General features: G+C 36.1%; 1 protein-coding gene across 1 annotated transcript in view; it reads right to left on the bottom strand.

Annotated features, from left to right (window-relative positions):
- Positions 1-732: 732 nt before the first annotated feature.
- Positions 733-14,556, bottom strand: part of LOC112957592 (adhesion G protein-coupled receptor B3) — a 247,506-nt gene continuing 233,682 nt past the window's right edge. The window contains exons 27-29 of the mRNA XM_026051260.1: positions 10,391-10,426; positions 3,239-3,343; positions 733-1,307 (exon numbers count right to left, since the gene is read on the bottom strand). Of these exons, the coding sequence (XP_025907045.1) occupies positions 1,119-1,307; positions 3,239-3,343; positions 10,391-10,426 (330 nt within the window). The 3' untranslated portion in view covers positions 733-1,118. The remainder of the gene's footprint in view (positions 1,308-3,238; positions 3,344-10,390; positions 10,427-14,556) is intronic.

Genomic DNA, 14,556 nt, shown 5'->3' with positions numbered 1-14,556 from the left:
AACTGTGAAACTGTATTCACAACATAAATCATGCTGTCTTCTTCTGTTACAATATGAAACACACAATTTTTTTGTCTAAAATATATCAGAACTTTTTATCTTTAAATTCATTCTTATTGTTATACAACAACAAGAACATGCACAAGATGTCATGATTCTAAATCAACATTTCCTTGGTGTATAGTGCTTTGGAACTTGCCTATTTTCTCCTAATTGTTTCTTTGCAATAAGACAAACAAAAACTTACATGATAGAACAACTGGAATAGTATTCTGACAAGTCCAATTAAAATGGTACATTGCCACAAAAGAATATCTAAGAAAATGCAGAATGGCTGTACAAATCTACTATTACACTTAAGAAACTCCTTTGAAGAGCTAAAACAATATGCTATTAAAACTCTAAATAGATATCCAATATGTTTGTTTTAAAGAAACCTTTATAAATATGCAACTTTAAGACCAGCAAATTCAGAATAAAATGCACTAAGAAACTGATATGTAGACAAAGGTTTATTTACACCATACAACATTTTAAATATTTTATACACAGCTGCAGCAGAGAAAGCTACTCTGAGCTTTCCGGAGAAAACTGCAATAATAAAGATGTGAAATATATTATTCATATAAAAGTGAGATTATTACTTTATTGCATTTAAAGCAATGAAGAATGTAGCTCAACAGACATTCATTTAATGACAAAAACTTTGCTTTTATATTATAAAGTAAAAAGTGTAGTAATGGCCAAACAGACTGTTATAAACTTTAAAAACTGCATAAATATATACATTGTGCTTCATGGTGAAGTTTTTTGAAAACTAAACCAAATGAAGCTGTTACAACATGAATCGTTGCTTGAGGTTTATCTATAAAGATTACCTTACAAATCCATTCCACGGGTACTTACAACACACGATGGTAAGAATTGTACACCTGGTTCTCCACTAGCCAGGCTAGTGGGAAAATACTGTACGAAAAAAAACCACTGACATTTGGCACAGGAAGAGCCTGACAGAAAGAAGTCACAATGTTCAGATAGGAGCGTCAGGATTCCCAAAGTCTCTTTATTGTCAGTGCAATGAATTAATTTTGTTTCTTTGTTCAGTTTGTTTGTTTTTGTTAAACTTCTGTTTGAAAGTCACCTTCTTGCACATCTAAAGGCAAGTTCAGACACTTCTCCCATTCTGCTGGTCTTAGCTCTAAAGCATCTTTTGCCTCTGTGTCCAACACGTTTATCGTTGTATAGTGTTGGTAGTCGCCTGTATTTTTGAAACTGTCCCATGGAGCTTTGCCTGTTGCTGAGTTCTCCTGAAAATCAAAGAAGAAAGAGGAATTAAAAAATGCAAGGATGAAATAATGTGTTTTCTGTTTATAAAGCTGATCACTAATGTAYTCTCCTGAGGCACAGGAGCCAGGGAGAGGAAATGACTTTGCAGGGAGCCGGGCTGGCATGTGTTCAGCAGTGTCCTGACTGGCTTTCTCCACAAGCCATCAGTGTGTTGGCAGCCTCCTCACCTGAGCTGCCGGCCAAACCTCTTCTTTCACAAGAGCAGGTTTCAATGAGGAAAGACCATGTGATCCAGCAACAAGAGCCATCTTTTGAGTAACAGTTGTGTAGAAAATCAGAGGACGAGAAAGGAAGGTAATTACCAAGAGCTTGTTGCCTGGAAATATGGAGTGGTTTAAAATAGAGATTGCCAGCTTGATTTTTAAATTGGGACAGATTGCTGCTTGTTACTGAAGGAGTGAAACCTCGTCATTGGAAAGTCTGTGGGAGCCTCAGAGCCACCTTACTTTACAGGTTAAGCAGCTAATAGGCTTAATGTTGGTTATTTTGCACTCTCTATTARTCTTCTTAAGCACTATATTTTTATGGTATGGTATGGCAAAAGTCATCATGGAGCAAGACCATGCTCATTAGCGATTTCTGTTGTAACATGTTGGGTGGGATTCAGTTACCAAACTCAGGCTTTTCTTGTGCCATTTAGATGCCATCCAGCCAAGCTGATGACTATATTTCATGCAGCTTTCCCATAAGACCTTTGTCAGCACTGCCTGCACTGAGCTATAGAGTAAGCTACCTTGAGGTGTCTATAATAGCCTGAAATGCCTATATTTAGGTATCTGGATCACCCTCACATTGTCTTACAGATAGGCCATTTCTCTAGGCAGCTTTTTACTCTTCAAAAAATATAGTTCTCATGTAAAACACAGGAAAACAAATTTCTTCCACTGAGTTTTCTTTCAAGATTTTGAATGAATTTCAACACGGACTGCAAGTACCAGAGTCTGTGAGTGAGATCTGGGTGCAAAATAACACATGTAACAACTGAGACCCATCTAACCCATCAAAGAGCCAGGATCATACTCTTATTGATTTAAAATAGGTAAATCCATTGACCTCACATGTTCTTACTGATTGGTCTTCATGTGTGAGGGCATCTTTTTGTTAGAAGTTATAGAATATAGCATGAAATAATTCTAGCTGATTTGCATTTAATGTTCAATTTTTATGTTATAAAATTATGTATAAAATCATTATTAATCATATTAATTATTATTAATCATATATTAATCATAATATTACTGCTAAAAATATATCATACTAAATTTGCCATTTTAATTAGGTAGAATCAACTACTTCCTTGCTCTCATTATCTGATGTAGTCAGGGTGTTATACATGTGTTTGTGAATGTATGTGTATAAATTTGAATTATGATTACAGCAGAATCAAATCAGGATGATTTAATTTTTGCTTTTTCAATGGTAAATATTTATAAATCTATTACAGAAAAGATATGGCATTACAGAGGCTCTGTGCTTTCTGGCCCGTCTCACTTTTAGGTGAATTTAGCTGGACCTATTTACAGTAACTAATTTAATATCTGGTTACCCAGCTAGAAGAAAAGCCCCACTGGCCAAATTACACTAGTGAGCTGCTTTCTTTATATAGTCCTTTAGATTTGGTGGACGAATATAGATTTTAAATGTGTTCCCTACAGTTCAATTACTTGTCATCTACAATGATGTCAGTGAATTAGTTATGGTCTAGTTGTAAAATCTAATGAGTCTTGTCATAGATTACTGAAAATATCTTTTGTTCTCAGTTCTGAGGTTATCTGAAAGTGGCAGAGACTGAGGTCTACTTAGGAAATACTACTTAATTCAAAGAACTCTTGTTTTTTTTGTTAATATTATGGAGCCAGTATATTTGAAATACCTAGGAAGGAAAACTTACCATACTGCCTGGTTTTGGTATATCCCGAAATCTGTCCAGAGTCTGAAATTTCTGATTTAACTCTTGAAACAATTCCATGTGCCTCTTCCTTGTATGCATGACCTTCTGCAAAATGGAACATAATTACTTATATTTATAATTGAATCTGGGCTTTTTTAAGACAACCATTATTTCCCACTACATAATAAAGTAAATTGAATTTGGCAGGGCCATCTTTTCCCTATAGACTCAGTCAATGGAAATGAATTGCACTGAGCCTTCTCTCTGCTCTGTTTAATGGGCTTCCTGTACATAAATGACTGTTTTTACCCTGTATTTATTAAGTCTGAAATCAAGAGACACTCTTTTTTGTCCTGGCTCAGAAGTATTTTGAAAGTGATGGTAGCTTCCCAGAAGGATTTTTTTTTTGTCCATTAAGAATATTTTCTAGAATTTCTGTCTTCAATGTGGAAGATATTTTAATTTCAACAAGTATGCAATCATATTATGTTTCATGGCAGCTATAAGAATAATTTTTATATCAGCACTAATTTCAAGAATCCTGGGCCAAAGGGGAAGAAGCCACATAAGATTTTTCTTTTTGTTGTTATGTAGATCATCACAAAATGCAGTTTAAAATATAGATACAAGAATGGATAGATTTTTGTTTGGCTGGTTGCTTTTTTTCTGTCTTACCTGCCCCATACCAGATACCCTTCCATAAGAGGTAGTTACATGGATTTTGTACACAAGAGGTGGGGATCCCAGTCAGCTTTTATGAGARGAGAAACCTTTAGGCTATATGTGTATCTTGGTAGCTAGATGTGGGGTAAAGCCTGTTTTCAAGGTTAGACCCTCAAGCCTACCAAACAATTCTGTTCTCAGACGTAGACTTAGACCAGCCTCCAAAGCAATACTGGAGGCTGCTCAATGCTAGGCCAGTCTCCAGCTTTTGCGATCTGGATGGAGGGGGTCAGGAAGGACTTAGGATGCTTCAGCTCAGTCCACCAGCATATAGTCTGAACTTGACTTTTCTTGAACTTCTGTTGCTGTCTGGACCTGAGTTATTGCCAGGGCAGCAGCCAATAATATTGATAGGAAAGGTGCAGTTCATCATATTCTGCACACTGTTCCTCGCTATCAAACATGCTTTTCCCTGGCAGTGGACAATCATGCAAGCTTATAGGCACAGTGCCGGACTGTGCCTTCCCAGCAAGGGACTTTTCCTTCCACCAAGTCAGGATCTGTACATCTTAAAGTGGAGTAACTGGCCCTTGGTACTTTTCAATGCCAATTTTAACCTCTTTCATTTGTACCCTATGCTTCTGAATGTTATGAAACTTGTCTGCTCTCTTGCATTTTTACCACTACTCTGTAGTGGTAAAATTCTATCCATATGTAAAATATCATCCATGGTACCRTATCTTCTTTAACATGGCCACATAGTACCTTGAGAACTAGTTTCACTTCTGAGAACTGGAAATTTGCAACATTTCTCATAAGGGAGACATGAGATATAGCAAGCAATTAAAGACCTATTAACTTAACATGAGTTGTGGGGTGAATAAGGGAAACAATTTCGCAGGATTCAGTGAGGAACTCCTTGCAAATCATAATTTAGCTGTAGATAGYGGATCTAAATTTATGATGGAAGACTCGCTTAAGTGACTTCCTAGGGATTCTTTTAAGATATTACTGCTATGTTAGGCAGGAGTATGCAGCAAATATCATATACATAGCACTTAGAAAGAAAGGTTGGTTCTGCATCGAAGATTATTATTGGCTGAAATAAGGAAACATGCTGGAGGGAATAAAACAAATTTAGTGGGCTAAAATACTGTCTCTAAAAGCAAGAAATAGCATTTGACTGTAAAACAAAGATCTCCAGCTGGAAACTTTTGAATAGTAGGATAGGAATATAGAGAATGCTACTTTCTGATATCTTTCTGAATCGTGTAGCGAAGAATTCGTTAAATAGCAAATATGAATAATGCAAATATCATACTCAGTTCATTACATTATTCCTGAGGAGAAGAAGGTGGGAGGAGAAACTAAACACTTTCAGTGGAAGTCTGCCAGAAAAAAAGACTTACATTTTATTTTTAAAAGCAGAATGACTGGTATGCACATGTACCTATAGATCTTTTAGTTGCTTTGTATTTTTCTGGTTTCATTTGGATAATTCCTACTCACTGACACTCTGTCCTCCTCACTGCTGACAAAGAACAATCTGAACTGTTAGCAAGAGGCAGCAACTTAAACTTYCCACTTTAATTTTCCATTTCTAGCCAACTTTTTAACTCATTAGAACGCTTCATCTTATCTTTTAAAATACAGAAGCAAAAAAAAGCATTAGAGGATAGGTGCTATTGGATATCCCTTTATCTATCATGAGGAACTAACCCATAAAGTTAGTGGTGTTTTAATCCACTTTTTCTCCATTAAATGAGCAATATGGAAAACAGACCTTTATCAGTCCTAGATGAACATGTTGATGCATCTTGACCAATATATACTAGGATGTCTGTAGGAGCATAGATTAGAATAGGAGCCTGGCTAACACAGGCCAATGATGCTCTTAGAAATTGTATTTCCATTAGCTATGGGGAGGGATTTATCCTGTTGTGCTGCATCCCCTCCCAGAAGCATCTAAATTAGCCACCATGTTACAGACTCGCACATCTTCTTGTGCTGTTTCATGCAGCCTCCATAATAACTATTGGGTCCTGCATCCCAAAGTGGGTCAGGCCCCTTCCACATTTCTATCTCCTCTCACAAATAACATGAAAATTGTGTTTTGAAAAGAATAAGCCTTCCTCTGATGACCACCCATTCTCAGAAGAGGGCTACAAGGTGTGGCTTATTTATTGTAAAGGTTTTATTATAGGGTTTTAGCTTAACTCAAGTACAAATATTCAGGTACGGATTCTTAGCTAATCCTGTGTTTAATAATGATAGTAATAGTAATGTCATTCAATTTTTGCTGAATATTTTCTCTGTTGTCATAAGTATAGCTTTTATACGAAACAGCTAAAGGTGACGAACAGATGGGGAAATGCCTTCTCAACCCTATACTGGAAGCATGCTGAGTTTTCAAGGTGTTGTAGGCCTGATCACTTGCCAAATTTAGGATCTGGAGAGGATTTTTCCCTGCAGGCATGTTGTTTTTTTCTTCTCACCTTCTTCTTGAGACAGTTGCATATAGGTGAGTGAGAGAATGATTTTAATGTTATGTGTGTGTTTGTTATATTGATAAAATGAATGGCAAGCACAACTGAAAATCTGAAAGATGCCAGTTCCAACAATTATGTATCAATTTAGCATAACTGCTRGTGAGAGTCTAGAGCTCTGGAAAGAAAAGAAGACTCTCAGATATTCATACTCCTCCTGTGTATTTTCCACCCCCGCAATGGGTGGAGCTCAAAAAAGAGCCAGAGATAAGATGAATCCTGAGCAACAGACTATAGGGAGCTGTTCCGAATTATTTCTCATGGTTATTATTTATTCCTAAAGTAAATTAAATGATTAATGATGAGCTAGTATAAAAAGGTGTGTATGTAGGGGAGAAATGAAGCAGTTAGGTCCTCTCACAGAATTTAGAGATAATTTGTGATCTTGTACCTTGATCTTGCATCTTAAAATGCATGCCCTTATTTGTGTTTAACTCTCCTGTATGTCTTCGAAAGTGGCACTGCACACCTATTATGAAGTTCTCCTGGGAATTTCCACAGCATCTGTATTTCTGTTTGGCATAATTAGAATGACTTTTATTTGATCTGACAGCCAAATATTAGTGCTAAGCTTTCATGAGAAAACTACCTATCCAACATTAGGGAAAATTGGAACATAATGGCTGGGGCTGGAGGAGGGAGAGGATTTATCTTAGGTTATCACAGCCAGAGGCAGTCTCAGTCCAAAACTTGCAGACTTACAGATTTCAGTGGTGTTTTGGGTACTGCAGTACATGAGTAAGAGGCTAAACTAATCCTTGTTAATAGYAAGAAAAAAAACTGTAAAGTTGTTTTGCAAAATCTAATAGTGGACAATATTATTTAGCAGTAATGCTTTCTGCCTACAGACTAAACCCAGTATGTTTCCATCTGTCTTCCTYCTTCTGCATAAGGGAATACTTTGTGAATCATTATATAATGCTGAACTATTTAAAAGGCACTCTAACCATCACCCTCTTTAACCAATATAAGATCTACATGGTGAGGGCTGGCCAATTTGGATGACACTTTTATGCTTTTCTCCCTCCTCTTTCTGACTGGAGACATAAGTTAGCTATAATGTTACCCAGCACAGTCTCAAAAGTTTTATAATTTCCAGTCCTTTGCAAAGTCCCTTAAGGTTACAGCTATATTTCTACTCACTTTGGAGATAATGTGGACAGAGGCTATTTTAAGGACTAGCCTGTGTTCACACTACATAGCAGCTGGATTTGAGGGTTTTTTCTATCTCTTGTTTTCTATTCACTTCTGTATTTGGGATGAGTTGCATTGCAGCCTACTGGCATAGGTTTGTTTTTTGTTTATTATTTGTTTTACTCATGAAACTATAGCTACTTCTACAGCAGTAAATCCAACAAGTTTGAGACCATTCTCAGGCACCACCTAGCATGGGATATTCTCCATGAACACAGCTGTCTTGTCTTCATTGTAGGAGGTCTGTTACCAAATTGCCTATTGTAAATGGTATATAAATTCATTCTAGCACCTAAAGGAACTTTGCAGAGTGTTCCATTCAGGAACTGTTGGGAAAGAGTAAGTTTGTCTAGACTGAAACAATACAGATTAATTGTAGATATCTGCATGTTGCTGTCCAGGTATATTYCCTAAAGTGTTTAATTTACCAAGGTGGACATTGCCTGAAGATATGTGTTGTGTATATGGGCAGACATGGAGATGTGTGTAACACTGAGGGTGCAGAGTCTGCTGAGTAGCTTTGTACGGAAAGGACAAGGAGATCCAAGCCTGACGCTGTGCACTAGGTTTAACATATGTTATTCTCTGAACTGTGTGGCAGGACATTGTCTCGCAGGACACCAACTAGCATGGCTCACAGAGCAGAGGAAATGTTAAATATTAAGTAGTATGACCAACCACTCAAGCACAAGCTYTGTTTCAATTTGCTGCAAAGCTGCTCTGAGGCATCTTGAGCAGCATTTCAGCCACAGAACAGCCCCTCACCCCCCATTATCAGGGGGCCTCCCTGAGTGCAGGGATCTGGGTGCCTATATTAACACTGTCTCACTTCTTACTATACCTCAGACAGATAGGCTATGTGTAGTAACACAGGAAAGCCCAGAGACTTAACCAGTGGAACCACAAGACAGGAATGTGAGATGGGGTTAATCTGACTCGGTACTTCTAAAATACAGTAGCAGCTGGCACCGTATCATTGCTCGTATTATTTCCTCAGTAGTGATTCCCAAAGGGTTTTCCAATCTCCATCGCCTCATGCTTTCTTTTTTACAGATTTTTTTCCTGAATTATAATAATATTTCTAAAAATATTAGGAAATGCTGCAAAGAAGACCAAAAAAAAAAAAAAAAAAAAAAAAAAAGCTATAATGTCCTTATATATAATGTGAATCAGAAGATAATGTTTAATAGGAGCCCTGATACTTGAGTACAGAATGTGTACAGTATTGTTGGTGTTTTTTTGGTGATGGATTTTGATCTCTTGAGTGCGGTAGCAAGACTGCTTTAGTATCTGTTGCCATAGAGAGCATTCGCATAGTGAACAGCATGATATTCCTACCTTCAAACGGAAGAGTGAGAATTCTTTATATCACTATAAAACTTCTGTTCATACTGTTTGCATTTAATTTTAGAACTGCTTTTTCATCAGAATTTTGTTATTGATTCCCGATCTTCTTCCTTTCTGTGCATTTATCCTAAAGCATATTTAGCATAATCTCTTCACTTTATTTTCCTTTGCCTGGTGATTTGTCTGGTATTTGAAAGGTTACATGACTACTTAAAAGCTATACTTCTAAGTGGGGAACAACATAGGATATAAACGAGTGATAATAAACCTCTAAGAAACCAAAATCATGACCAACAAAGATAAGTAGATCAGCAAAAGCAGGTCATCAAAGCAATCCCTTCTCCCACTGGGAGGATCCTTTGACCACTACTGTATTTTTCTAGTCCTGCCTCTTGTTTTTGTATAGGCACAGCAGTAAATACTGACTAGAATCTGAAATCTGTAAATAGATTACAGATGAAATAATCATAAAAAATGYTTGTGTTTCCACAATAAAACAAGGAGAGTGATTTTTTGAGTTATGTTTGATATACAATGATCCCTGACTGCTAAAGTTTAGTCCTAGGTACTTTGGTTCAATAAAAGTAGTGCCAACTTCTCCGGAGATGCCCATAATGAATTATATCAATCTATTTACATGCATGAAGACAATCTATGCAAAAAAATAAAATCCATAAATTGTAAGATTCTCTTGAAAATTTACTGCTGTATATTGCTTTTGGTAAAGAGTAAAAACATTTAGAGAAAATGAGAAAAAGATTAAATAAACAAAACCCTAAAACATTTCACAGGGACTGAGCTGGATCAAAACTGTTATTGATTAACCCAACCAAACATATTAATGCAGTGGGGACTAAGTCTGAAATTTTGTATATCCAGCTTGCAATACCTAACATAAATTTRTTTTTTTAAAGATAGAATGTGGTCCATAAACTTTGACAAATTCAGAACTTGATCATTCAAGATTTGAGATGTTCATGTGAATGGGAAACTCATATACCAGTAAATTAGTCTTGAGGAAAGAGAGAAATAGGACAAATGACTGAGAATCTATCAAATAAAGCAAGGTTTTGTGATCATGTGGCCCGTCCTATGTAAGTGTCATACCTTTTCAGTAGATAGCTAACAAAAAAGAAATTAAAAAGCATATGAAAATGAAAAGAGGGAATTTAAAAAGTGAAACCATGATGCCTTACTATTATAATATGACAGTTGATCTCAGGATATTTTTACGAGCAAGTTGCACCAAAGTAGTTTCAATGAATCTCTCACATGTTTTGTACAGTATCAATTGATAATTCCTATGCCATCTTCTATGTCAGAAAGCTAAAATCTGTTAAAGTGAACACTTCACATTAATGAAAATATTTTTAATAACCCAGAACAATTCAGTAAAACTTACTTCAAAGTCAAGGTCCGAATAACGTGATTTTCTTCTCTATTAAGCAGTAAAAAAGAAAGAAAAAAGAGGTTGTATTAACAAGGGGACTATTCATCAAATCATATTAATGAGTGTAAATAACATTCTTGTTTTCCTATCAGATATACATTTGGTATTCTGTAAGAGTTTGTAGATTTTATCCTGATAATTTAAGATTAAACTCTGACTTTGCATACAGTTCATTAGACCAGAATCATATTCTTTTATCTGAAATGAAAACAGACTGCATTTGACTGGGATGCATAATATTTATGTTATTTGAATGCGACTGAACCTTTTGGCATATAAAATACATCTATTTCTATACTCTCTGTGGTATTTGCAAATCATCATAATCTTTATACTCTTTTCACATCTATTTTAGGTATAGATATGCAAAAATGACTTCCCTACATCAGACTTACGTTGGTACAACTCTATTGATTTTAATGTGGTAGCTGATAGCAAAATCAAGCTCAAGCCATCCATATTTTCCATAGAGGCTTCAGCTTGTTTGTTTGCAATGACAATCTGGATGGAGAAAGCAATTAATTTGTTTTACACTTATGACAAATCTGATTCAAAGCATCTGATATAAATAAAGAATTCTTTAGCAGCGGAATAAGCGCTTGATTGCTTAGACACATGTCCTAAATAATTTAGCACAGAATATTTTACAGATTCAAAAAGAACCCAATTATGAAGTCAAATTACATCAGAAAAAAAGCAGAAATATTTTAAGGAAGAGATAAAAATATTATTTTTTCTTTTAAGGCTGGAAATTAAATAGCATGCAATAGACCGAGGAGATGCAGAAAACAGTGGTAGGAGGTGCAGAAAAAAAAGAGTGGAGGGAACATACGAATGGAAAGGAAAGATGCAGAAGCTAGTTTCCTTTGAGGAAGAAGAGTTAAAGGAAGAGAAAAGTATCTCCAGAAGGGAAAAGAGGTGCTACAATTTAATTGATCATTGAGGCTTCCTTCTGTGTTTCCCTCCTTCCTGTGGTGTGAAAATGTAGTCCTTACACTCTTACTCACATCACAAGTGCTGAAGTACATGCAATAGTGGGTGGYTGGTTATGGAAGAGTAGTGAGTGTATTTGGTTAAATTGCTTTCCTTGGCAAGCAGATAAGCTAATTCTTCATTATGCATAAAATGCTTTGTCAGTCATGTCAGTCATGAACTGAAGGTCAGAAGTGGGAATATATCATTGGTTCCTGGTTAACTAGATGAATAGAGGAACAGCACTATATGCCTCAGTATAGAGGCATCTAATTAATAAAYATGTTAGGCAGGTTCTTTGTTGCATGGGCAATTTGTTATGGATGAGGTGCAAATTTATTATCCCAAATGTTTCTCCCAGATGTTTTCCCCTTCTCCTGTCAGATAGGACAGCTTAAGTCATAGTGAACAAGCCTTTTCAGAATGCACCCCATTTCCTCAGTGTGACACAATACAAGCAAGTTGAAGTCAAGATGAATAATATTACTGACTAYGTTAGACTTTTATTTTATTTAACTTAACAAATATCCAGGATTAATTAAGCTATTTTGTTTTAGTGAAAATTAAAGAACTAATTTTACAATAGTCCTTCTGTAGCTGAAAAGAGGAGCTGTTTGAGATCTGAGGCCTTGTGATCATTTTGTGACATATTGCCAAGGTCTGACCGAAAAATTTTGACTTGTCTAAATTTATAATAAAGGGAAGAGAACCAATATCTCACTGTGTATGCACTCTAATGTCTAAAGTGTTAGAACACACCTCCACGAAAAAAAGAGTCTATGAAATAGTAAAAATGAAACAACCTCTGGAGAAGCTTCTTTAATCAGCATATATTGATTTAACATAACACATTTTAAAAGGGAAATTTAAAAGCAGTGCAACCAATCCTTCAAAAAGAAGTAGCATGGAAACTTGGAAAAAAAATGTTTTGGCAGTAAGAAAGAAACAATAAGATTATGCCCAAAATTCTTAAAGATAACTAAGTACTTACTTCCCATTCATATGAAGAGGACCAAGGTACAAGTACAGCTTTGTGATAAGTCTTTTATAATCCCACAGTAAGCTAACACCTAAAGAAATCTACATATCTCTAACCAAGATTTTATTTTCAGGTTATGATCAAAATAGAGCACATTTACCCCTGTTAAGACTCAGTGGTTACAAAAGAAGAAACGTACACAGCAGCTAATGAGGTGAAGTTTGTAGGAGCAGTTTTGAAGCAGCTATTTTTAAGCTACAGTTCAGTAATAAACCTGAATCCACTGAACTACTTGACTAAAAATCCTAAATGAACACATGGAAAATTTTACTTTGCTAGACATTGTGGTTTAGAAAATTGGAGTGTTTTGTATTTTGACTTAATTTCGCTCGAAAGACATAAAAATATTTCCTGCATAACTGGGTTAGTAGGTTTTGCAGCCAGACTTTTCTAATGCTTTTGACATGGTAAGAAGAAACATCTACCAAACTGCAACATGCTTAACAGTGCTGTCATCAGGAAAATGTCACTATAGCCATTTTGCCCTTAGATCACACCAGTTGTAACCAACCAGGTCATAGCACACATTTATCTCAGTGAGGATTTTTCTAGGCTCAACAAGAATCTATCAGGAACACACTTATTTTAAACCTATATAATAAAGAATATCTGCTCTGTGCTTGTACTTTACTTTTTCACCTCCTCCCCCACCATGGCTGCATATGGTGAAATAAAGCACAGGCTCTCTCAGTGCCTATTCCCCTGAAGATATAAAGAAAAAAAGCAACTGCCATAGGTCAAAACAGCAGCGGTGATGTCCTGTGAGTTTCTAAAACATAAAAGATGCTGGTTATGAATGTGAACCTGGACCCCTGAAAGTCATTTGCAATGCTGTCAGTGACACCGGCAGGTACAAGATCAGGTCCTTCTGGCTTCTATATCACTGCCCTGAAAGGACTGAAATGGTATTTTTGGGAGAGGGAACATGTTCAGAGGCATGAGGTCACTGGGAATCTTGACTTTGACTTATAGACAAAGGGTCATTTCCCTTCTGTCCTAATTAGAAGCAGCCTAGTTTCCATATAATACGGACCAAGGCTAAAACATGCAAACCACCGCTTAACAAGTGATTGTATAAACACTTCTTTTTTTCTTAAATGAAGTTTACTTGTTGATTCACTTTTGCCTGAAAAAACTGGTGTTTTCTACACATACCTAAATATTTTCAGAAATCTCATCCTGGCTTAATCTACAACTTAAATTAACGAAGCCCAGAASCTGAATATAGTGGAGTAAGGGGAAAATAAATCTCTTGTATCAAACCAGTCGGTGAATTAGTTACACTAGTATGTRCATCTGTAAAACTGAGAAGTACTTTAGCCAACACACAAATGAGACAGGAAGCTTGGGTTTTTTCAAGGATCAGTGGAAGATGCAGTTGAATTATTAATACTAACAGAATTTAACAAACACACGACCATAAAGGCTCAGATCAAAAGTTCATCTCATCCAGTATTTTATATCTGAGTGGGTCCATAGTGATGCTAAAAGAGTGACATACAAAAGAAAAGTACAAAGTGATTTCTCTTGCAATACCTCCCAATGTCCCTCAGTTCTGCACTTGAAGTTTGGGAATTTCCATGTGACATTGTTGAGCTTAATATTGTTGCGCTTACATTGTTAAGCTTAATAACACTTTTTTTTTTAACATTGATCTATTACTTATTCCATTAGTCTAACTATGTTTCAAATGTATTCATAATTTTGACATGCAAAATATGCTGTGGTAGTGAATTTCACCATCTAAATATGCATGATATGACAAAAGACTTCATGTTGCTTAGTCCATTGCCGTTTCATCTGATGCTCCTGTTTTCTGTATTATAGTAAATATGAGTAATTGTTCCCTATTTACTACTCAGTCATCTTTTTTTTCAAGCTGAAATGGTTTAGTGCTGGGGAACTGCAAGGGCAACTAAAAAGGGACTGTCTAGAAGACTAAACACATGTGCAATTACTTCGTGGCAAGGAGTTATCTGGGATAATTTGAAAAGACTGAGGAGTGTTGGCAAATAGGGAACTGGATATCAATGCACATTTCCAAATGCTACAAAAAGTAAAAAGGTCAAGCCTCTCTTGCCCACTTAAAACGTGGGCAGGGATGTGA

Source organism: Nothoprocta perdicaria, unplaced genomic scaffold (assembly GCF_003342845.1).
Source record: "Nothoprocta perdicaria isolate Ctin4 unplaced genomic scaffold, notPer1 scaffold_74, whole genome shotgun sequence".
Lineage (NCBI taxonomy): Eukaryota > Metazoa > Chordata > Aves > Tinamiformes > Tinamidae > Nothoprocta > Nothoprocta perdicaria.
This window is presented reverse-complemented; position numbering and strand designations above follow the sequence as displayed.